General features: G+C 43.4%; 1 protein-coding gene across 2 annotated transcripts in view; it reads left to right on the top strand.

The window, feature by feature from the left end:
• Positions 1 to 26,123, top strand: part of ADAM19 (ADAM metallopeptidase domain 19) — a 96,626-nt gene that overhangs the window by 12,678 nt on the left and 57,825 nt on the right. For both annotated transcript variants that reach the window (XM_011947672.1, XM_011947671.1), the window contains exon 4: positions 25,247 to 25,325. In XM_011947672.1, coding sequence (XP_011803062.1) covers positions 25,247 to 25,325 — 79 coding nt within the window. The remainder of the gene's footprint in view (positions 1 to 25,246; positions 25,326 to 26,123) is intronic.

Below are 26,123 nucleotides of genomic sequence, written 5' to 3'. Positions count from 1 at the left end.
TCTCTCAGGGGCCTGCCTTTGTTGCTCATGGCCCCAGCCCATTAGCTCTAGTCTAAGTGTTCCCTGTTGTTGCCTGTGTCTAATCTCTCCTGTTCTGCCCCCAGTAGAGCCTGTGGCTCTTCAGCTTCCTCTGGTCAGCCCAAGTGATAGTGTTGATGTTGTGGGAAAATCTTTAGGAGTTGGTCTCTGGCCAAGCAGGAGTCCCAGGACTCAAGTCTCTATCCTTCCCTCCTATTTTGAAACATTTGCTAGAGACCATAGGAAGTTAAAAGTAGGAAGATGCCTTAGAAAACACTGAATGGAATGATCTTAGAAAACTCTGAAATTATAGATACAGAAATTTTGATTCAGAGAGGGATAGGCATTTGTCTGAGGCCACCCAGCAGGTAAATGAAAGAGCTGAAACTAGGATCATGTGTATTCTTGGTGTGAGTCTGGAGTTACAGAATGTGACCCAGGGCAAATGGCTGAATCTTTTGGAACTTCAGCGTCCCTGTCTGTAAAATGAGGGTAATAAGGCCAGCCTCGTGGGATGGTTGTGAGGATAAATGAGGTGAAGTGCAGGAAGTGCTTGCAGAGCGCATGGTGAGTGGCCAGCCACTGCTGGGATTTTTACTGTCCCACACTGAGGCTCCAGAGGAGAACCCATGGCTGTGGTTCTAGCCTCTGCTTTTCCGAGAGCACCTCTCGTTTCCCATTGAGCTGCATGGGGCTGGATGTGGTTCCTGGCCTCCTTGAGTTGGCAGAAGGCAGCAGAGTTGGTAAAAATGGAAGCAGCAGAGCCAAGCAATATGACCTCACCAGGTGTCCCTGGGGGACGGCTTCCTGCTATTTTCATCCAAATTGGGCTTTTTGTTTTGAACATGTGTTAGTAAGCGGAACTCCAACTGCACACGACTTCCTAGTGTGTTTATTTCCCAAAGCCTTCTCATTCATGGTGCGTGCGAGTCCGGATTCAAAACAGCTTTGGAGTGGGGGAGATGATTTTCTAATTTTTCAAATCACTGTGTTGAAGTTTCTATAATCTCATGATATTTAGGGGAAACTAGGCCCCGGGCCAAGCCATTTCTCAGCCTCTGGTTCTCAACCTCCTTGATCAACGTATTCATTTTTTAAAATCTACTGTGCCTCTGTGATATTTCAGGAACCAGTGCAGGTACTGGGGATAAAGCTGTGAATAAAACAGTTCAGCCTTTATGGAGCTTCTATTCTAGTGGGAAGCGGTAAGCAGACAAGTGAGTGCACCGTCTGCTGAGTCAGGTGCTGGGTGCTGTGCACAAGACAGAGGAACATAGGGAGTGGGGTCAGAGGAGTGTGGAGGTGGAACGGGAGCTGCTGTTTCTGAATGGCAGTCAGGGAAGGCCTTGCAGGTGAACTGATACTTGAGCCAAGACCTGAAGGAGGTGATGGAGTGAGCCATGTGGGCAGCTGAGAGATGACAATTCCAAGGAGAGGGAACAGCCACGTTCAAAGACCCTAATAGACGATGAAGGTTTCCACTCTCCATCTGTACATTTCCCCATACACTGGATTCTCAGGTCTCCCAGGAGCAGTGAGCCACGGCTTCTGGGACTCTACGGGGAGGGAGAGGACATTTTAAATTTCTTTTTCATCATCCTGCTGTGTCTGGCCTTCTCCCGTCAAATCAAAGCCCACGTGTTAATGCATGGCCCAAAATAGCAGTGAACAAGGCTTTAATGGAATTCACACATGGAGAGATTGCCAAGAATGGTGAGGATGGAAAGGCATGGGACATGGGCCGGGAAAGGAGGAGGAACGCAGCAAAGGGAGCTTCAGCTCAGGCGGCAGACATACTGAGGTGTCCTACAATAGCACGGCAGCCGGCAGCCTTTCTCTGCTTTGAAGCAACTCAGGATAAACGGATTGACATCCGTGAGAGGCACACATTCTTTTTTTCTATTGAGTGCAGGTGAGAAACTGTGACCCTTTAGGGATAATCTGAGCATTCCTTTTGTGTCGGTTATTCCTGTGTTCAGATCCTGCCTCTGCCACTTACTACCTTGTAGCCTCTTTAAGCCTCAGTCTGTGCATCTGGGGTTTAATTATAGTCCCATGTCACAGAGCCACAGGGAGGATGAAATGAGATGGTACAGGTGAAGGACCTAGCAGAGTGCCTTGTTTGTATTCCAAGCTCAAAGTTGCTGTGATTATTTCTTGCTCATTGTTTTTAAATTGCCAAAGCAAATCATGCTTATTGTAAAACATGTACAATTCCAAATAAACAAAAGAATGAAAGCTTCCCCCCCACAAGGAAAATCCACTGCTGTTTGGTGCGCAAACCCTGGACGTTTTCTACGCGTACAAGAACAGGCACATGAATCCTCACAGACACAATCACGTACAGACACAGTCACACAGAAGCTGCTATTTTTGTTGAGGAGGGAGGAGCAGAAATGAGATTATGCCAGACATATTGCTCCAGCATTTCCTTTTTTGAACTCAATTGGATGTCACGAAGCCAGTCTTCTGCTCTAATAAAGTGTATATTACATTGTTTAATATTTATATACACACGTAATCACATAATTTGCAAAGATTGGTGCATAGCTGTTGTTTGGAGAAACTTGTGATTGAGGCAGTGTGGTAGAGTGGACATAGCATTGACCTCAGAGACAGATGATGTGGAATTGGTCAACAAGCCAGCCAGCTCCCCTGAGCCTCAGCTTTCTCATCTGTAAAATGCAGATTTTGGCCCCGGATAGGCTCAGAAGGCTCTTCCTGCACTACCTCTTTAAAGCATGCTGTGTGAGTAGAAAAATACAAAAGAAGTCTCTGCCTCAGGATATTTGCTCTACCTTGGAGACATCCTGGGAAATAGTGGGCAGTGGGATAAAGGAAAAAGGTGCCCCAAATCACGGGACCTTGAAGTTGAGGATGAACTTCTAGGTCAGAACCTGGCAGTTCAGGCAACAGAAAATACAAGAAGGGAAACTACAGAGCAGAACTTATAGACTGCTGTTTGCACAACAGATTTGAGCATTAGTCCATATTTTTTCTCCATGTTCTTCTCCTCTTGTCCTGAGACTACCTCACCAACCTAGGAACCCATATTTGACAAAAACTTGTTTGCTGAAATCAAATGGAATCCTCCTTAGTTAGCTACAGGCATCCAGGGAAATGAACAGGGCTATGTGAACCCTCGCGCTGTCTCCTGTCCTTTCTTGGCTTTTTCCCAAAAGGAGGGCACACTGAATTGCTCAGCCAGATTCCTGGATGCTCACTGGGCCACATTACTAGTGAGCAGGATCACTCTATTACAAGATCACCTTCAAAAGCAAATGAACAGCTCAACTAGTAGGCACTTTGCCCAGAGGCTCTTTGGCCATATGCTTCTGTCTTCTAGTATCTTAAACACATTCTAGGACTCTCATCTCTTCAGTATACTGTCCTTCCTCAAGTCCAAGTGACGATGGCTTGAGAAAGGGAGAGACTTCCTTTGGTCTCTCCCCATCCATTTGTGCTCCAGCTCAGTTAGCTAAAGAGATCCTATTTGCTCAAGTTTAGTTAATAAGAATGGGTGTTTGTTTTCTTTTGTAAGTATGTTGACCTCCAAACCACCTGGGGAACAGCAATTGTCAAGGCAGAATTTGGCCTTTAGAGGTTTACTGATTTTAATACCCATCATTACCTCCCACTTTAATCTTTCTTCCTATCCCTAACTTCTTATCAGTCCTTCAGTGATATCACAGGGAAGGAGAAGGCTTTTGTTGTTCTGGAAATCAAACTACAGTCTGGAAAATTAACAGTCATTCAGTGCTAATGGAGTAATCTAGCTCCCTAACATTCTCGTTTTTCCTCGAGTCCATTATACAATTTGGATTGCATAACATTGGTAGAATTGAAGAAGGTCAGAATTAGCAGGCCGGAAGGGAATTTTTCAGCAACACACAGGGCAGATTAGTTACCATCTCCTATTCCTGCACTTGTTTTTCAAGGAGGCCTGGTAGAAATAGTAGCAGACCCAAAGCAGAACCCTGAATACCACTTAGGCAGTGGAGCTTTCCCCACCTCCACCCTCCCAGCTTCCTCCCGGGTCAAGAGTAGACTTTAACATCTTACCTAGGATAAAGGACAGCTCTCTTTGACCCTCTCTTGTCAGGAGCTTCATTTGTTGTTGGCAGAATTCAATTTCCTGGATCAAAGGGCAGCTTAGAAAGGCTTAGATGGTATCCCAATGCTCTTAGTAAACCATGCTTCACTGAGTTGCATTTAAATGAGTCATAGACATATGGATTACATTGCACTTAAAATACACATGGCTCAAGAAATTAAAGGATATCATTTTTTTAACCAAGTATTTGGCAGATCTAAAGTATTCAAAATGTTTTTCCAAACTCTACTTGCAGCTGTACTCCCTATTCCCTGTGGCTAAGGTTGTATAACCCAGGGAGACAGGTGCTGAGGAGACAGTTGGATGAATGGGTGGGGACCCCAGAATTTGATGAGAGCTGCCTGTGGTATCTGAAATTTTCTTCAAATGTTCTTTGGAAGTATCAAGAACTGGTTTAACCCTGCTGTGTTGATGCTGAAGGCAGTGAATGCATGAGTGGATTTAAATTCCAAATGCTGTGCTAGGCATGTCGTCCCAGAGAGACCTGGTAGTCCTGTTTGAGATGTAGTTTCTAATTGTAGCTTTGTAGACTGAGAATGATTTCATTTGCAATTCCCATGTTGTCCCAAATGCCTGGAGTTGCAGAACAAATGGATTGCCAGCCAGTCTGATGTGATTTTTGTATAAGCCAAACTCTCAACCCCACCCCTGCATAAGCAGGGTCTCCATTTGCAATGTACTGAATGTTTCTGTCTCCCTTCAAATTCTTATGTTGAAATCCTAGTCCCCAAGGTGATGGTATTAGGAGGTGGGGCCTTTTGGAGATGATTCGTTTATGAGGGCTCTGCTCTCATGAATAGGATTAGTGCCCTGATAGAAGAGACCCCAGAGAATTAGCTCATCTTTTCCACCAGGTGAAGACACAGCTAGAAGCTACCATCTATGAACCGGAGAGAGGGCCCTCACCAGATGCCAAATCTGCTGATCCCTTGATCTTGGACTTCCCAGACTCTAGAACTGTGAGAAGTAAATTTGTTGCTTATTTGCTACCCAGGTTATGCTGTTTTGCTATAGTAGCTCGAATGGACTAAGATGCCATTATTTCTAAATTGTTGGAAACATGATATCACTTTCTTAGGATCCATTACTTAAGCTCAGACTCAGTAATAAGCCTGGTGATCTGAAGGGATGCAGCTTCATGATACACTTGCCTTAAAGTATCAGAGTGCATCCAAAACTGAAATAGCCTAGATGTGTTGAATCTGAAAGCCATGTGCACACATGCCTTAAACATCCTAATCCATAGAGTAGAACAGATTTGGACTTTGGTCCCAGAGACCCCAATTCAATTCCAGATACTGACACTTCCTGGTTGGGTGGTCTTTGGTACCTCACTTGCCTTCTAAGTTTTACTTCTTCATCTGTATTCATAGTAATACTACTTGGCCAGGTGTAGTGGCTCATGCCTGTAATGCTAGCACTTTGGGAGGCTGAAGTGGGTGGATCACTCGAGCTCAGAAGTTCGAGACCAGCCTGGGCAATGTGGCAAAACCCTGTCTCTACCAAAACCAACCAACCAACCAAACAAAAACCCCCACAAAAATTAGCCAGGCATGGTGGCACATGCCTGTAGTTCCAGCTACTCAGGAAGCTGGGGTGGGAGGATCTTTTGAGCCCAGGAGGTGGAGGTTGCAGTGAGCTGAGATCATACCACCACACTCTAGCCTGGTTGACAGAGCTAGATGCTGTCTCAAATAATAATAATACTCACTGCTTTGTGAGCGTTTACTGAGAATGGATACCTCGGAAAAGGCACTTCACACAGTGTCTTATTGAATCCTCATGGCAACCCTTTGAATGAGATATTGTCTGCATTTTATAATGAAACTCAAGCACAAGGAGTTTAAGTAATTTACCCAGTATTGGGCATAGCCAGGAGTCAAACTCAGGCCTGCCTGCCTCTTACTACATTATAGCACTTGCATAGAAAATAGAGACATTGATACCTTCATTGCAGGGTGTGGAAGGCTGAAAAATGCGCCCTCTCCCCTCCAATGATAACCACATTCTAATCCCTGAAACATGTGGCAGAATCTTTGCAGATATGATTAAGTTAAAGATCTTGAGGCTGGGCATGGTGGCTCATGCCTGTAATCTCAGCACTTTGGGAGGCCAAGGCAGGTGGATCATCTGAGGTCAGGAGTTCGAGACCAACCTGACCAATATGGTGAAACCCGGTCTCTACTAAAAATACAAAAATTAGCTGGGCGTGGTGGTGCGCCCCTGTAAGCCCAGCTACTCGGGAGGTTGAGGCAGAAAAATTGCTTGAACCCAGGGGGTGGAGGTTGCAGTGAGCTGAGATTGTGCCACTGCACTCCAGCCTGGGCGATAGAGCGAGACTCCATCTCAAAAAAAAAAAGAAGAAGAAGAAAGAAAAAAAAGGTTATAAAAACCTTGCTGATAAAACATGTTGCAGTAAAGAAGAATCACTTGAGCCCGGGAGGCAGAAGCTGCAGTGAGCCGAGGTCGCACCACTGCACACCAGCCTGAGCGACAGAGTGAGACTCCGAGACTCTGTCTCAAATAACGACGACGACGACGACAAAGTTAAAGATCTTGAGGTGGGAAGATTATCTTGGATTACCTGGATGGGCCCTAAATACAATGGCAAATATATTTGTAGGAGGGAGGCAGAAGGAGATTTGACTACAGACAGAACAGGAGACAGTGATGTGACCACAGAGGCAGAGATTAGAGTGGTGCAGCCACGAGCCAAGGAGAAGCTGGAAGAGGCAAGGAACAGATTCTCCTAGAGGGTGCGCAGCCCTGCTGACCCCTTGATTTTGGCCCAGTAATACCGATTTCATTCTTCTGACCTCTCGAGCTGTGTGAAAACAATTTTCTGTTGTTTGAAGCCACCAAATTTGTGACAATTTATTACACACTGGCCCCAGGAAACACACACACAGGGTTTGTGAGGTTAGGAGATAATGTATTACAATGTGCTTAGTACAACGTCTGGCACATAGCAAGCAGGTTTTCAATACATGCTAATTTGTATTAATGCAAAGTCCAGAAAAAATGTTTTCAAGTGTTTTGGGGATGCAAGTTGTGACGTGTGGCCCTTGCAGCTTTCTTCAAGCATGAAAATGACAAGAGAAAAAAGCATATCGAGCAATAATCTGTGTGGTTATTGCTTATCTACATTACCTAAGTTCCGGGTCATGTTCTCTGATGCACTGTCTGCCCTTAGGGAACTTCTGGCTGAGGATAACTAGGAATGATTGTCACGTATTAATAAATGGTGATAGCTAAAGTGTAGGAGATGCCTGTATAACAGGCATTGTACTCTGGTATTTACCTGGGTCATCTCATTCACTTGTTACAACCAACCAGTGAAGAGTAGATTCCTATATTAGCCCTATTTGGCAGATGGGAACCCTGAGGTGTGGAGCAGTGTGACTTGCTCAAAGTCATGTGGGTGGGAAGGGCAGGGCCAGGATGTGAAGGTAGATCTGTTTGACTCCCAAGTCCAGGCTTTTAACAGGGGCAGTATATTGCCTCTCAGACGCATAGTCCTGGCTCAATATGCTTTGGGCTCTTCTTTGGTTAGCACTGGCATTTCTTCTTCACTATTCTACTCTCCCCCTTCCCTTTCTTCCTACTCTTCCCAGGCCCTGGTTAGAATTTTCATGTCAGTGTAATGTGATAGTGTAATCCAGGCAGGTGTGGATTCCGAGCTTGGCTCCTTGCACTACCTGGAGGTATAAACTTTGTCAAGTTGCTCAACCTTTAGGAGTCTCAGTTTTCTCATCTACGTGATGGGGATAATAACCTCATAGGATGTGTGTGGAATTCAATAACATAATGCTCTTAAAGGATTTACAGGGTGCCTGGTGCACTATGAGAGCACAATAAATAGACACTGTTATTTGTGTTTTGCAGGATCAGAAAAACATTTAAGAATGAAGTCAGAGGGAATTCCCCTGAGCTGGTTTCCAAATGTAATTAAGAAGGGTTGACCTTAAAATCCATTGCCCCTGGGAGGAAATTACTTCTGCTCTCCAGTGATGCCCAGTTTGACCTAATTGTGTCTCGAAAACACTGCTTTGCAGTGTTCTCCAGTGGGCCAAACTGTACCTCTCTTCTGTGCCTGCAGAATCAGATGAGGCCCTGAACTGTCCACTGTGAGATTGGGATTTGTCCACTGGTTCCGGCTCTCCTTCCAGGGAGCCGCAGCCAGTGCAGCCAGGAAGGATGTCCACGGTTTTCTTTTGTCTCAAGCTTATTTCTCCTGGCTGCTCTTCAGCAGGAGCACGGGGTAAAATGAATGGGAGGAAGCTGTCAACTGCCCTGTTGGCCTTAGATGGACCCTTATCCGAACTAAGGGAAGCTGTGGACTTGGAAGAAGTCAGGAGTGCTTGAGTTTGGGGATCCCTTTATCATCAGGCTGCTTACCTTCAGATAACAACAACTGGCATTGAGGGAGTGAGCATTTACCATGAACTTAATATTTTATGTAGATTTAAAAATCCCTGTGTATATTTATATACAAATGAGGTCATACTGTATTCTTGGTTTTGTAGCCTATTTTTTTTTCCACTTGGAAATATAGCATGGGCATTATGAAAACATTTAAAAGATTTTACATGGAATTTTTTGGAATGTTTGACGTTTTTCATAATAAAACTTCAGAGAAAAATTAAACAAGTTATGGAGTTTTTAAATGCATGGTATACTTGATATACTATTTTATAATTTGCTTTTTTATTTTTTGTCTTCAGTGTCTTTCCACATGAGCACATTTATAGACCTGTTTCATTCTTTTTAATGGTGACATAGGCTTCCACTGAATGGATGAATCAAAATTTATTAATTTCCTTATTAACTAACAGTTAGGTTTCTGATTTCTTGTTATTACAAATAATCCTAGTAATAGGATTGTACATAACCTGTAAGCACATTTGCAAGTATTTCTGTAGGACTATACCTAGATGTAGAGTTACAGGATCCTATGAGGTACATAATTAAAACATTTTTAAATTTTGACAAGCTGTACCTCTCACTCCACAGATACCTCCCTAAAGACTGAATGTACCATTTTGCATTTATACAACAGCAGATACCTCCCCAAAGGCTGAATGTACCATTTTGCATTTATACAACAGCAGATACCTCCCCAAAGGTTGAATGTACCATTTTGCATTATGAGTATATTATAAATATGTCTCCATGTACCTTTATCATATTTAAAAAATTAATTAGAAGTTTTATTTTTACTTACTTTGTAGCCCATGAAACAAGTCTCAGTAATTTTACTTTTTCCTTTTTTAATTTTTAATTTTTGTGAGTTCATACATAGTAAGTGTATATATTTATGGAGTACGTGGGATGTTTTGGTACAGACATGCAATGTGAAATAAGCACATCATGAAGAAAAGGGTACCCATTTCTTTAGGCATTGCAAACAGTCCAATTATACTCTTTATTTAAAAATGTACAGTTAAATTGTTATTGATGATAGTCACTCTGTTGTGCTATCAAGTAATAGGTCTTATTCATTCTTTCTATTTTTTTTTTTTTGTACCCATTAACTATCTACATCTCCCCACTACACTCTTCCCAGCCTCTGGTAACCCATCACTCTCTCTGTCCAGGAGTTCAATTATTTTGATTTTTAGATCCTACAATGTCTGTGCCTGGCTTATTTCACTGAACATAATGATCTCCAGTTCCATCCATGTTGCTGCAAATGACTGGAGCTCATTCTTTTTTATGGCAAAATGGTACTCCATTGTGTATATGTACCACATTTTCTTTATCCATTCATCCCAGATAGAGACTTAGGTTGCTTCCAAATCTTGACTATTGTAAACTCTGCTGCAACAAACATAGGAGTGTAGATGTGTCTTCAGTATACTGATTTCCTTTCTTTTTTTCTTTGTTTTTTGAGATGGAGTCCCACTCTGTCACCCAGGCTGGAGTGCAATGGCACAATCTCAGCTCACTGCAACCTCCGCCTCCCAGGTTCAAGCGATTCTCCTGTCTCAGCCTCCCGAGTAGCTGGGATTACAGGCATGCACCACCATGCCCGGCTAACTTTTTGTATTTTTAGTAGAGACGGGGTTTCACCTTGTTGCTCAGGCTGGCCTCGAACTCCTGTTGCCCAGGCTGGTCTCGAACTCATGAGCTGAGGCAATCCACCCGCCTCAGCCTCCCAAAGTGCTAGGATTACAGGCGTGAGCCACCGTGCCTGGCACACTGATTTCCTTTCTTTTGGGTCTATACCCAGCAGTGGGATTGCTGGATCATATGGTAGCGTGTCATAGTGGTTGTACTAATTTATATTCCCACCGACAATGTGCACAAGGGTTCCCTTTTCTCCACATCCTCACCTGACCAGCATTTATTATTGCCTGTCTTTCAACTGGGTGAGATGATATCTCATTGTAGTTTTTTTGTTTTGTTTTGTTTTGTTTTTTGAGACAGAGTCTTGATCTGTCCCTGAGGCTGGAGTACAGTGGTGCGATCTTGGCTCACTGCAACCTCCACCTTCCAGGTTCAAGTGATTCTCGTGCCTCAGTCTCCTGAGTAGCTGAGACTATAGGTGCATGCCACCACACCTGGTTAATTTTTTTGTATTTTGTATTTTTAGTAGAGATGGGGTTTTGCCATATTGACCAGGCTGGTCTCAAACTCCTGGCCTCAAATGATCCATCCCAAAGTGCTGGGATTACAGGCATGAGTCACAGCACCCAGCTCGTTGTAGTTTTGATTTGCATTTCTCTGATGATCAGTGATGTTGAGCACCTTTTCATAGGCTTGTTTGCCATTTTTATGCCTTCTTTTGAGAAATGTCTATTCAAAGCTTTTGTCCATCTTTTGATTGGATTATTAGGTTTTTTTTTTCCTTATAGAGTTTTGTGAGTTCCTTATGTAGTCTCGTTATTAAGCCCTTGTCAAATGGGTAGTTTGCAGATATTTTCTCCCATTCTTTGGGTTGTCTCTTCACTTTGTTGATTGTATCCTTTGCTGTTCAGAAGCTTTTTAACTTGTTGTGATCCCATTTGCCCATTTCTTCTTTGGTTGCCTGTGCTTGTGGGGTATTGCTCAAGAAATTTTGCCTGGACGAACGTCCTGGAGATTTCCCCCATGTTTTCTTGTAGCAGTTTAATGGTTTGAGGTCTTCGTTTTTTTTGCGGGGAGGGGACAGAATCGCGCTTTGTTGCTTAGGGCTGAAGTGCAATGGCGCAATCTCAGCTCATTGAAACCTCTGCCTTCTTGATTCAATTGATTCTCCTGTTTCAGCCTCCCGAGTAGCTGGGATTACAGGCATGCACCACCACGCCAGCTAATTTTTGTATTTTTAGTAGAGACAGGATTTTGCCATGTTGACCAGGCTGGTCTGAAACTCCTGACCTCAGGTGATCCACCCGCCTTGGCCTCCCAAAGTGCTGGAATTACAGGCATGAACTACTGTGCCCAGCCTGAGGTCTTAGATTTAAGTCTTTAATCCATTTTGATTTGATTTTTGTATACAGTGAGAGATAGGGGTTTAGTTTTATTCTTCTGCATATGGATATCCAGTTTTCCCACCATTTATTGAAGAGACTATCATATCATTTTCATGGCTGTGTGATACTATATTCTATGTGTATGCATGATTAACTCTTACAGTTTCTTATAATGAAAAATTATCAAACACGCAGAGTAGAGAGAATGATGTTATGAATCACTGTATACCCAACTGAGTCAAAGAGAATTTACATGTAACATGAATATATAGAGGCAAGTTGCCCTTGGCTCCTCTACAAGTTTATATCTCACTATCCTTGTTGAGAGATCCTGTTTTCCCAAACACACCATTGAGTTGATTATTGAGCTTGGGCAGACTCTTTAAACCCAAACTCTCTTGTCTTTTTTTTCCAAACAGCTTTACTGAGATATAATTCACATACCATATAGTTTACTCATTTAAAGTGTACAATTTTATCTGTTTTAGTATATTTACAAAGTCATGCAGCCATTAACATAATCTAATTTTAGAACATTTTCACCACTCCAAAAGGAAAACATTAGCAGTGTTATGAGTTGAATGGTGTCCCCCCAAACTCATATGTTGAAGTCGTTATCCCCAGTACCTCAAAGTGACCTTATTTGGAAATTGAGTTGTGGATGTATTTAGTTAAGATGAGATCATACTGGAGTATGGCAGATCTCTAATCCAACATGACTGGTATCCTTTTAGAAGGGGGAGGTTTGGAAACAGACACACACTCTGGGAGAATGCCATGTGAAGATTAGAGTTATGCCACCACAGGCGAAGGAACTCAGAAGCCTGGAGAGAGGCCTGGGATAAGCCCTTTCCTTGCACCTGCATAGAGAACATGACACCTTGATCTTGGACTTTTAGCCTCAAGAACTGTGTGACATAAACTTCCAATTTTTAAGCCACTTGGTTTGTGACACTTTGTTAAGGTAGTCCTAGAAAACAAGTATAGTCATTCTTCATTCTCCCCAACCCCACGTCAGTCCTGTGAAGCTGGCAATCTGATGTCTCTAGATTTACTTATTCTGGATGTTTCATATAAATGGGATTATACAATATGTGGTCTTTTTGACTGGCTATTTTCACTTTGGGTAATGTTTTTGAGGTATATTCATGTTGCAGTGTGTATCAGTATTTCTTCTTATTGCTATATAGTATTACGTTGTATAGATATACCACATTTTGTTAATCCATTCATTAGTTGATAGATCTGCCTTTTAAACTTTATGTTTTAAATGCCTAATATGCCTTTTAAATCAAACATTCTACAAGTTTGATTTCAGGGGATACTGATTAAGCACCTCTATGTAAAGTCCTGTGCTAGGTGCCGTAGAGATTAGGCATGAAAACAGGATATTCTTACCTTCTGGCAGTTTAGACTCTGTGGGAGAGAAAACAACATGCAAACAGCATAATCCAAGACAGATTACAAATTTACATGGTAGAATTGAAAGTAAAGTGCTGCGAAGGCAAGAGGAATGGGAATTTGTGACTGGGGAGGAGGGGAACCTTCCCTAATGGGGGTTACTTGGAATATTGTCTTGCAGAATGAAGGAAGGCTTTTGATGAGAGAGGGAGATGAGATGAATGGAGAATGAGAAAGGAATTCAGACTGAGAAAACAATGTGTAAACATTTGGTCTGGATCAAAGGGAACCTAAAACTATAGTGCTACTAATCTTTTAGGAATTTAATATCCCTAACTAGCCAAATCATTTGAATTCAGAAGAGTGATATGTTGAGGTTGGAGAATGGGTTGCTTTTCCTTCACTGGTGGGCTACCAGAGAATTTGAGTGGCGTAGAGCTCAGTATTTTAATTCTCCCATTTTTGGCTTTGAGTTGCGTTCTCTTGCCTCAGGTAGACCCATGTGGTCAGGGAAGTAGGTGAGCTACTTCTAGGAAACATACTTGAAGTGCACTCTAAAGCTCGTCTGTATTTCTACACCTTGGAAGAGAAGCAGCTTTCCTCCCACCCCTCCCCGCTGAAGAACAATTTGGGCCTAGCCAAGGGGATGGAGGTGTACTTGGTGGATGGAGCCCATGGATTGGAAGGGGCTGAGCACAAGGCAGTGATGGCTTCTTCACAACTTCTGTAGATGGGGAAGCCTCCTGAGATGCAAGGCTGGTGGGCGGGATGCAGGTGGATTTATGGATAAACATTTGGATTTGGGAGAGGCCCTTTTGGCCCTCTCTTTTCTCCCAGCTCCGAGGATGTGATTAAGTTCTTCATCTAGGCTCTCTGGAAATTGGAGGGTGTTTCCTACTCTTTACCCTTTGTCCTTGGGCAATGGAGCATGACTATCCTGGAGAAAAATCAGAGGAGGCTGACAGTGTGGCCCCTGGACAGATTCTGTCCTGAAAATGAAACTACATTTACACTTCACCCAGGAGATATTTTTGATTTTGAGCAATTAATGTTTGCTTTTTCTTTATTTAGAACTCAGTGATATACACAGACCTTTGGCTGACCCCTTGAATAAACTAAGTGAGTAGTCTTTTGGGTACTCTGGGACAAGTTGTTAGGTCTTACACAAACTCAAGTGGGGCAGGTATTGAGTCAGAGAATCCCTGACTTTTCTGGCAAGTCTCTTGCCAGTGTACTGGGCTTGAGCTCTGGACTACTCATTGAGAATTCCTAATTTATGTCGTTCCTTTCTTCTCTTCCTTCATTAAACAAATATTGTGAGTGCCAACTATGTGGCAGGCACTGGGATAGGTCCTGGGTATTCCTGGGAAAATCAGTGGTGATCAAAATAGTCTCTGCCATCATGGGGCTTAGAACTTAGAAGAGGGGACAGATAATTAAACAGTTACATAACAATGTGGGGCTTGCTAGGAGGGAGGAAGTAGAGGGTACTGTAGGAACATGGGGAAGGGGAACTTCCTCTGGACTGGGGGCACGGGAAGTCTGATAGGAGGAAGTAAAGAAAAGGGGGAGTGTGGTGATGGTGGAGAGTGTGGCAGAGTTAGCTCATGCAACAGCAAGTTATGTGCCAAGCAGCAGAAATCACAGGATCAAAGGCCCAAAGGCAAGAATGACATTGAAAATGAAAAGAAGTTCTCTATAGTTAGAACCGAGAGAAGGAGGAAGGAAATATGAGAAGAAATTGGTGAGGCAGGCAGAGGTGAGTCCTTAAAGGGCCTTGCAGGCACCTTAAAGAGTTTGGACTTTTATCTCGAGGGCAATGGGAAGCAGATGAAGAATATTTTAAAAGTCACGTAGTGACAGCATCCAAAATGCATTTGAGAAGGACTAATTTAGGGAAGAGGTAGCTGATATAAAGAGAAGAAGATAGATTCCAGAGATATTTATAGGGTGGAATCATGGAAACTGGGAAATGGGTTGCATGTGGGCTGAGGGAGAGGGTGGTTTCAAGGGACAGTCCAAAGTTTCTAGCTTGAATAAGTAGCAGAATAGTTGTCTTAATTCATTTTGCATTGGCAAAACATAATCCTATAGACTGGGTCACTTATAAAGAAAAGAAATCTGTTTCTCACAGTTCTGCTGGCTGGGAAGTCCGATATCAAGGTACCAGCATCTGGTGAGGGCCTTCTTGCTATGTTACCCCATGGTGAAAGGCAGAAGGGCAAGAGAGCACACTTGCAGCCTCAAGCCCTTTTATAACAGCATTAATCCATTCATTAGGGTGGAGCCCTCATGGACTAATCACTCCTCATCAGGCCTACCTCCCAACGTTGTTGCATTGGGGATTAAGTTTCCAACACAGGCTTTTGGGGGGACACATTCAAACCATAGCAAGGGTGGTGTCTGTCCCTGGATTTTTCCTTAGCTTGTGGTGGGACCCTGGACAAGCCACCTCTTTCCTTGGATCTTTAGTTTTCTCATTGGATAGGTAATTAGACTCAATAGACTAATTAGACTAGGTAATAATTCCTAGTCATCAACTTGACAGGATCATCGTGGGGATGCAATAATAAAACCTATGTGAAAAGCAGTACCTGTACTCTTTCCATAACGCTGACAGGCCCAGCAGAAGCAAAATGTGTGCCTCCCCTGGTTTTCTCTGATTTTTCCTCCTTATCTAAAATTCTAAGCACTTGGTCTCTTAGGAACTGGTGAGACCTCTGCCCATTCCAGCAGCTGAGGCTTCATTGGGGACCTCTCTAGGGGTTCTGAAACTGGCTTTTGTTGAAAACAATGATATCATTGAGTAGGTGGAGCTGGGCCGGACTTTCCTCAGCCAGTTGAAGGAGAAATGGGGTCTTTATGACTTCTGTAGTTGTGGCTCTTTTCCAGCCTCTTCCATGGCTCCCATGTGTCTCACTTCCCCCCTTTCCTCCTTACAGAAAACTGGCAGTCTCCACATTTTCTCCTCTTGCATCAGTCTCCCTGGGGAGAGGGCCAGAAGGGCCAGGGAGCTATAATGGCTGCATTATATCAAGCATAGTTTCTTTTTCCAAGGGCTCCCTTCTGGGGAAGGGAAGGGCAAGTCATGGAAAGGGACTCCTTTGGAGGGAGACTGGAGTGCTGGGGAAAAGGGTGATCTAAGTGTGGGGAGGAATGTCAGGCTCTTTGTATTCTAGAAGCTCTTTATCTCTTTACTCACTGTTACTAGATTTGGGGATTGGGTAAGAATGCAAAGGTCAAACTGGCCTCTCTGGGATATGGTGATAGGAATATGGGTTTGGAGAAGGAGGGCAGCCATGTTGAGTGAGTATCCTTAGTTCCTGATCCCCAGACTGGTCTTGCTGTCTGCTCACAACACACACACACACACACACACACACACACACACACACACACGCACATACACGCATGCGTGCACATACACATCCCTTCTCCATAACTGTGTAGACAGCTTGTTAGGAGAAACTAGAAATTGGTTACCACACTGGTTTGCAGCTGTTCCAGGAAGGAAGATGAGCTGTGAAACAGTGCCTTCTGGGGACCAGACAGTTACACCTGCCCTCTGCATGGTGTCAGCATTTGCTAAGCACTTGGGAACTGCAGGTGCCAAGCCAGGAGAGGGAAAGGAAACCTAGGCCTGCCTCATTGGCTGCTGAAGCCCCATCCTGTAGCGTAGTGCCTGCGCATCATGGACCTCCATACATGTTTGTGGAATGAGCAAGTGGACTTGCAGATGCATGGTCTGCAGGGTCTGATGCTCAGAAAGGTGCTGCATCTTGACCAAGGACCCCCAGCAAATAGTGATGAAATCAAGCTGTGAGAAACTCTGGCCTCCCGATGCCAGGTGGCCTGCAGTTTGTACCACATTACACTGCTTAATATGCAGTTATTCATGAGATTGCATGAATAGCCTTTCTCTCTGCCTTCTGGGTGTGTCTGGATGGCCCAACTCTTGGCTTGTCTACCACTGACATTTAGCTTACTCTAGTTCATTGAGCTGATGGGTTTATAAACAAAATATAACTGTGTGATGCTGGGCAAGTTGCTTTTGCTCTTTTTCAGATTCTTCCATCTGTAAAAGTGGAGGTCAGGGTTAGGCAGAGAGGGTGGCATATAAATAATGTTTCATTGCGGTAGACTGTGTAACTTACACACTAACCCTCGCTTCTCCTAAACAATCTTTTTGGAAAGGATATGGGGGAATGCATAGAATGAGGGAAAAGTTGAAAAACTAAGATTTGGAAAGGTTGAGGTCCCAGAATGAATAGATGGTCCCTTCATGTACTATCATCTTGAAGTTCCGAGATGAGCTCTGACTGTCCAGGCATATCATGAAGCATTCATTTGGCCAGGCAAGGGCAGGGACCTTGATCAACTCCAGGTGCCCTAGTCAGCAATGCAATGAGAAGGGAGTATTTCTTTAAATACAAATCGGGCCACTGTTATCTCAAGAAGGTGGCACGGATGCTGGGCAGGCTCCGACAATAGGTATCCACTATGATCTAGGAAGGCTTTCCAAGTTCTGACATCCTTGACTTATGCTTTGGGTGTGGTTTGTGCCTTAGTATGCTAAGAAACATTGGGCAAGTTTATGAAAGTTACTGGGATATTTAATCAGAGCCTAAAAAGGGCGAAGCACCTACATGTAGCAGGCTGGTTTGTGGTCCTCACCTACCTGTTTTATGTTTGTTTGCTAGTTTCAGGGAGTGGTTCGCTTATTCCCTTTTCTCTAAGCATATTCTCACAACTCAGAGGGTCATTCTCTTCATTTCCCCTGTGTCTTATCCACACCATTTTTCTTTATGATGTAGCTCTTTCCTCCTACCCTCTTACATCCGTCTTTCCCTTCAGGTTTTCTGTGGTATCGGCTAATCTGATAAACACTGTGGTTATTTATCAAACACTGGTTGCTAGAGAAGTTGCTCCTACTCACCATTTTCGCTTTTAAATTTTTCTCAGAAATACTAAAGGTAGCACCTCATTTCCCAGAACTATTCTTATCTGATTTCAACAAATACACATAATGGACTATTTGGGACACTGGAAAACAAATTTGTGAACTCTTCTTGGGTGAGCCATTTTGAGGGCCCCTCAGGTCCCTGCCAGTTAAGTTGTCTGATCTCAAGAAGTCAGCTCTATTTGTGCAGAGAGGTTACCCATCTTCATAGAGACAGCCAAGAGGGAGGCCTGAAGAGGGTTAAGTAAAGACCCTTCTGGCCAAAGGAGTCAGTGGTGCTCATCCAAACATCCTTTGATATATAATGTAATAGCAAAACACAGGACCAAAAATTAGTCGGAAGGGTGCCAGGTCTTGTGGGGACTGGGAGAAGATGTCATGGGAAGTGGTTGGTGAAAGGGAGTGTTGACTTAACGCATTGTTTGGAAACTTCCTTAATAGGAAGTTAAAGAAAACATACTGAGTAGCATTGGCCTTTTGCCAGGCTTCTGGATGGCGCCATTTTGCCTTCAGAGTGTTGCTTCCAAAGCTGCTCCTCTGGCAACGATGGTGCTTATTCAAGGGAGTCCCTGGAATAGGAGGAGGTCCCAATTTTTTACTCTCGGAGCAACCTCCAAAGTTCCCCCTTCCTTGGCCTTTCTGTTCCCTCATAAAGGAATGTGTCTGCTTGCAGCCCCCTGGACTCATCAGTCCCTTATTTGGCTTTGGGGCCATGCCTTTGGCACGTTGGTTTGTTTCCATTCCTTTGGAGTCAGAGGTGGAATGAGTACTGATGCAGAAATCTTGGTTCTGAAGCAGCTCTAGCTGTCTCTTCCCTGCTTGTCTTTCAGCATCTTAGAAAACAAAACATTACTCACTGAATTTATTTTGTCCCAAATCTAGACTAGTGCAGGCCATGACATTAGAATAGCACTCTGCTTTTCAGAGACACTTTCCAGGACCTGTCTGTCCTGGGCATTGCCATTTCTGTTTGATAGAAAGGGAAACTGAGGCTGAGTAGTTTGTGACTTGCACCGTATCACCTAGCTAGTTAAAAAATATTGTCAAAATTTATAAACCCAAAAAGAGAGAGACTAGTATTATAAACCTAAGACAGTCATTACCTAGATTTAACAATGATCAAGATTTTGGCACGTGTATATATAGCTAGTGCTGGAGAAAATGATAGCAATATTTGTAAAGCGCAAATACTTTCTACTTTACAAATAATTCTTTCACATTTGTTCCTTTTATCTAACAAATAGTCATGTGATCTTCCTATATGCCAGGCACTATTCTCACATCTTACAGGAGCACTATGAAGTAGATTTTATCATTCTCCTCATTTTTATGATGAGAAACCATAGGCATGGAGAAGTTACTGACCAGTCTGAACTCACACTACTTATAAGAGCTAGGATTTGAAAGTATTTTCTCATTTGGTCCTCAGCATCGCTGTGATACTGACGGTGATTATTAGTCTGTTCATTTTGCAGTCTAAAAAATGGAGGGGGTTTATGTGGCTCACGTGAAAACAATTTTTATGCAAATACATAGTGAGCACTTCTCGAAGTTTTATTTATCTAATTAATGGGGGAACCAGCAAGATGATAAAACTGGTTTAAAATTGGATAAGGGAAACTAAGATGTATTTGTGTGGGTGTGTGTGTGTATTTAATAGTGAAAAAAGGAATGCTGAGATAAGATTGCTAAATTAGATACAAAACTAGTTAATATCCTAGGGGCTGTAAAACCATAACCTTTGGGGTTATCTTTTCTACTAGATGAAAATATTTGCATTTCTGTTGTATCTTATTAAGTTTTTACAAGTTAACATCTGATTTTACAGAGTGGAGCAAGGGCTGCCGTAATTAATTGTAAATAGTACATCTTTCAAAGCCACATTCTTCCCATAAAGACCAGAGAACCATAGGCAGGCCTCTGAGAGTCTAAGGCTTGGCTGTGCTCCGTGTTTTTTAATTTAATTTTTTGAGATGGAATCTGGCTCTGTCACTCAGGCTGGAGTGCAGTGGTGCAATGTCAGCTCCCTGCAACTTCTGCCTCCTGGGTTCAAGCGATTCTCCTGCCTCAGCCTCCTGAGTAGCTGGGATTACAGGCACGCACCATCATACCCGGCTACTTTTTTTTTGTAGAGAGGGCTTCCGCCCTGTTGGCCAGGCTGGTCTTGAACTCCTGACCTCAAGTGATCCACCTGCCTCGACCTCCCAAAGTTCTGGGATTACAGGCATAAGCCATCACGCCTGGCCCTGGCTGTACACTTGTGTGACATTGAGAGGAACCATAGTCATCTTTTGCTTTATTTCCAGGCTTTGGAAGGGCAGTTGCGTAGTGCGGCTGCTGCTTAAACCAAAGCATTCTGACTTTCCCTCTATGCTGGGCTAGTATGATCTTTAGATTTTTGGAAGGTGATTAGGAGGCTAGACATGAAAAATAGAATTAAAAATGTTAAAATTGCTCAAATGGAATAGAATAATTCCCACAACCTGAAAACATAAATCACCTGAAAAAAAAAACGATTAAAAATACAGATTTCTTAATCCTTCCCTAGAGAAGGGAGGGGATTGTGTATTTTTGAACAGTCTTTCCGTGTTGTGCAGTTGCTGGGCTAAGTCGCATGGTGAGGACATTATTACTAACAGAGGCAGGATGAAGACCCTCCAGGTGAAATAAGAGAGACCAGAAAAGCAGGACCTCCCAAGGCATCATCTGGAGACTCTTGGAAGAATTAGATAGAGAAAGACCCAGAGAAAGGAAGTGTCAGCAAAACTCGCTACTGAGATGAGCAGAGTGGTGCTCGCCTATGCTGAGCTCGTCTGCAGAGAGTGTTTTTCAAGGTAATTTGGAAATTGTTATTACTTTATCTTCACTGGTTTGCTTATCTGAAGCAGGAGGAAGAAGGTTTGAGCTCCAGAAGATGTTTTGCAAATTCATTGTAGCGTCACTGCTCCTTCCTCTCTAGAGGGTGGTTTAGCATAGAGAGGCATTTGAAATTTGTCTGACGATAAATAGAACTTAAAGGAATTGTCCTGAGTTTGAAGCTTCCGAGCCTTAGGAAAGATGGGTCCAAGCTGTTTTCAGGCTGCATTGTACTTTTGGGGCTGGCTGCTTGTACAGGTTTCAGTTCTTCTTTTCTAGAGAGTGACCTAATGTTTTATGACCAGTATTCGGGGGTAGCTTATTTTCCTAGGTGGAAGTCTGAAGATGCAGGTTTTGCTCAGGGACTTTCGAATCTAAGTGACACAGATTTTGCTCAACTGTAGTGCTGGCTACTATTCTAATGGTGCTGAGACGTGGCAGTGTCTTACTGATTTCTGCCTGTCCATGGGCTCCTGAGCACGGGGCAGATAGAGCGGGAGGCAGCAGGGTAGAACAGAAATTGCTTTTCTATTAAAGCTAGAAAAAAGGAGTGGGCGGAATGGGAAATTTTGCACAGTCCTTTCTCTTCCTGGATGCACATCACTCACAAGTCGTTTCCTGAAAATCCTAATGCAATCCAGTGGTGAGAGACGGCTTCCTGCCGGTCTGCTGAGCCAGCCGCTTGTTAGGGAGGAGATGAGAACAAGATGTGGTCAGAGAATGGGGCAGCTGGGCTGGGCCGGGCTGCTCAGTGGCCATGTGCCCTCCTCTCTGTGGGATAGCAGTGTCTTTTGGTTCTGAGAGCAGCACCTGAACACGTGGGCGTATATGGACCTAGCCTGGGGGAGTTGCAGAGTTGTTCAAACAAATGGCTGGGCCCTAACCCTAGAGTTTCTATCTGATTCATGAGTCTGGGTGGAGCCCGACAATTTGCATTTTTAACTAGTTTCTAGGTGATACTGCTGCTTCAGAAAGGGTGGTTAGGTGGAAGATGATGGCAGATTGTTTTATGCAGATTCAGAGGCCAGAACGAAGGCCTGTGAGTGCCAGTGACAGAGGGGTAGTTTTTAATCTGGAGTAAAAAAATTAACTACTGTATGTGGTCAGATAAGGAGTGGGTAGTCTCAGGAGCAGCCTCTCCCAGGAGGTGTCCAGTGGTGAATGGCCATCTGGCAGATTCCTACACGAGATAAAAAGTTCATTTATTCATTTGCGAGTTTATTCACTCATCCACTCATTCACAGAATGCACATGTACTGCCTGCTTGCTAGGTGCTGGGGGTGGGAGAGAAGCCTTCAAAGACACGAAGGTCCCTGTTTTTGGGGAGCTCACAGTGTAACTGGAGTTTGACTGTATGATTTCTAGGGTTCCTTTCAGTGCTGAGGGTCGGAGAGTCCTGTGATGATGGGGTAACGTCACTGGATGAACGATTGTTTTCCCCCCTTGCTGAGCCTCAGAAGAGGCTGAGAATGTTTTTACCAGGAGTGCATTTTCTGTGGGAAAATTCACACTTCCCCACTGACACCTGGAATGAACCATTAAACTCTGAACTCCTGATCAGCTGTACATGGCGCAGTCTGTGAAAGCAGACCCAGGAAATGGGCTGCAGGAATGAGCACACTGCGTTTTACCACCTCTCTTAAGTGATGTACTGGGGAGTTCATGGCTGGGGAAAGTTAGAGAAACTTTCTGGGTTCTTCTGTCATAATCCCTGTTGAAAGCAATAATGATTATCACTAACTTTTACCGAGCTCCACTTTGTGCCAGGCATAGCATTAAGCCTGCTACATTTATTGTGTTGTTTGATCCTCATCACAGCCCTGTCAAATGAGTATTTCATCCTCTTTTTTGTCTAAGAGGAAACAAAGGTTCAGAGATGTACATTTACTTGTTCATGGCCATAGAGACAGTAAATTTGTCAGAGCTGGAATCAAAACTTCAGTTTTTCCAGTGTCCAGACACTGAAGCTCCCAGTACACTGAACTACTCATCCATCCATTCATTCAGTAACTAGTTAAGTGGTTTTTTCATTGAACAAATGTTGAGCACTGACATAAACCAGTGAGCAAAACTGCTTGGCCTCTGCCCTCATGAGGCTTACAGTTTTTCTCCCTCAGGCAAATGGGTGACTCCTCCCTCGAATCTTGGGCTAGTTAGATGCTAAGGAGAAAGAGAAAGGACTGGCAGACAGATTCTGTCAAGTTAGCCACTGACCCAAAGTTTCCGTGTGAATGAGAATTTCTCTTCACAAAGCTGGGGTTTGTGCTTTGCTTTATTTTTACATTTTCCTGTTGGGCTTCTTTTCTTCTTGTCCAAGGCAAGAAGTTGAAGGCCTTGACATAGTACAGGAGACAATTCTTGTGGCATTTGCCTTCTGACCACACACTGGGGATGGAGGGAAATCTGAGCGATCCCAGAACTTAGAGCTGGAAGTGACTCTAGGAGGATTCTAGAGACCCTCCACAATGACCCTCTCTTGCTGGGAAACGTCACCTCCTTCAAGACCTGGGTTATCCCTGCAGATTCCTTTGGCTTTCTGCGCTGGCCACAGCCTACATTTTCTTCTTTTTAAGAGCAGTTTTAAATTAAAATTTCAGTTTTCAAAACACCTCTCTGACAGTTAATTTAAAAGTCAACCAGCTTCAGAAATATGCAGCTTATATTGTGAACATCTTCTGCAACTCCTGAGATAATCATCATCAACAAAGGTCATTTGTTTCCCCTTTTTTTTGAGACAGTCTCGCTCTTGTCACCTAGGCTGGAGTGCAATGACGTGATCTCGGCTCACGGCACCCTCCACGCCGCAGGTTCAAGCAGTTCTCCTGCCTCAGCCTCCCTAGTAACTAGGCACCTGCCACCACACCCGGCTAATTTTTGTATTTTTAGTAGAGACAGGGTTTCACCACATTGACCAGGCTGGTCTTGAACTCCTGACCTCAGGCAATCCGCCTGCCTCAGCCTCTCAACGTGCTGGGATTACAGGTCTGAGCCACCACACCTGGCCTCTAATTGTTTCTGATGCCTGCTTTAGAGTGTGTAGTATTTGATTTTCAATGAAATGGACTTTTAAAATACTTAACTCTTCAGAACTTTACTGTTGCTGTCTAACTCCATTTTAGGCATCTTCCCATATTAGTACATATAGAGCCACATCATTCTCTTTTTGTCAGATTCCAATTTCTAATGGTGCCTTCCTTTAGAAACCTTTCTTGCCCCTTGACCTGGACTTTTTTTTTTTCTTTTTCCTTTTTTTTTTTTTTTTTTTTTTCTCTTTTTTGAGCTGGAGTGTCACTCTTGTCGCCTAGACTGGAGTGCAATGGCATGATCTCGGCTCACTGCAACGTCTGCCTCTCAGGCTCAAGCGATTCTCCCACCTCAGCCTCCCAAGTAGCTGGGATTAGAGGCACCCGCCACCATGCCCAGCTAATTTTTGTATTTTTAGTAGAGAAGGAGTTTCACCATGTTAGCCAGGCTGATCTTGAACTCCTGACCTCAGGTGATCCACCCGCCTTCGCCTCCCAAAGTGCTGGGATTACAGGCTTGAGCCACCGCGCCTGGCCGACCTTGACTTTCTATAAATAAATTCTCCCTTTAATGAGGCTGAACTATTAATAGTTGAAAACATCCATTTGACTCTTGTATTTTTCTTTTAATTTTTAGAGAAATTCTAAGAATATTTCTTGGAGTTGCCTGACCTTTGGTGAGGAGATTCTTAACCTCACTTAACCCTTCAAGGGGTCTGTGGTGAGAGAAACCAATGTCCAAGTTTAGAAAAGAAAAAAGGAATTTATTGGAAGGGTAACATAGAATTACCAGGTCTCAGGGAATCTGAACCACTAAGCGTCAGAAAGGGCAGGCAGTGGAAGCTTAGGGAACCCTTGTAGCAAGCACAGAAGAACAGATGCATTGCTTCCATCTGTTTAGACCTGGCAGCATCACTCCGCTGGCCAGGTCACCCCTTGGCCAGGGCCAAGTAGGACTCCTTGATTGACAGTCTCACCAAAATATGCATCAGAGAAGAGGTACCCTTAAAGAAAAATTGGTCTGCTGATACTACAAATTGGTAGATCCAGTGCCGGAAAAATCAACCAAGGTAACAATAGGGTTCATAGGCCCTGGGAAATTTTGCATGTGTTTGCATGTCTGTTTTCCCAGGACCCAGACAAATACTAAGATCATTGCTTTAGTTCTGTTAATTCGATGTAGTTGGAGTGATGTTCCCATAGTGATGATAAATTATATATAATTTACATTAAATATAAAATTAATAGCAAACTTCTGGTTTTCCCTTTTGTTCCTTAGCCCCTAGTGGCTGCCCAGTTTCTTTTGCTTGGAGATGCTTGGGATAGTCCTGCCTGGTTCAGTTAAAATCACTAGTTGTTGTTGCTAGGAGAATGGAGTTCACCCACTTATGATATAAATGTCTCTTTTTATTTTTTGCAGGCAACTTTTTGCTCCTTCCTACACAGAAACCCATTATACTTCAAGTGGTAACCCTCAAACCACCACACTGAAATCGGAGGTGAGTTCAGGTCAACAAATGTCTATACAGCAGCTGTCCTCTCCCAGCACCACTCCTAGGACCTCAGGAGACGCCTGATGAAGTTGGTCCTTCCCCTGAAGGAAGTGTTTCCCCCAAGTGAAGACCAAGGGAGCAAACAAGAGAAGCAAAACATGTATTTGATGTTTCATAGGTGCTCCTCCTTCTTTGCTAACTAAAATGGCTAAAGAAACATAGACGATTTTAGGGTAATTGCATCTGATTACACTTGGTGCAAATTATTATGAAACATACAGGTTCTTTACTTTATGTTAATTACCCACATATGAACGAAAGTTTTAGTAAAAGGAATGACTTACTCATAATCCTGTTGTCTCATCCAATTAGATGTTTGATCAGTCCTTTTTAAATGGATGTATAACATTTACCGAGTTGTAATAACTGTGCATATACATTTTGTAGTCTATTTTAATGTGATTTTTAAGTTATGAAGATTTTCTTATTTTGCTTCTGTATTCATATTGGACACTTTTTTCCCTCAAAGTTGTTTTTGAGTAGGGATGTTTACACAATGTCAAAGATCTTTCATTTAGAAAATGGTCTTTCAGATGGTTACATGTCAGTTTGCTTTGCCGCCCTCCACTGGTAGACATTTAAGGTAGTGAATGATACATATTTCATGGTGTCTGGTTCTTCTTACAGGGATGCTTATTGGAATTTGTAGGCTCAGGACATTGATTCTCAACCAGGAAAACCAATGGTGTTCCCCCGACCCCAGGGGACACCTAGTAATGTTTGGAGGCAGTTTTAATTGCCGTG

This window comes from Colobus angolensis, unplaced genomic scaffold (genome assembly GCF_000951035.1).
Source record: "Colobus angolensis palliatus isolate OR3802 unplaced genomic scaffold, Cang.pa_1.0 Scaffold27, whole genome shotgun sequence".
In the NCBI taxonomy this organism is placed as follows: Eukaryota; Metazoa; Chordata; class Mammalia; order Primates; family Cercopithecidae; genus Colobus; species Colobus angolensis.
The sequence above is the reverse complement of the archived record's forward strand: the minus strand, read 5'-3'. Positions and strand labels throughout refer to the sequence as shown.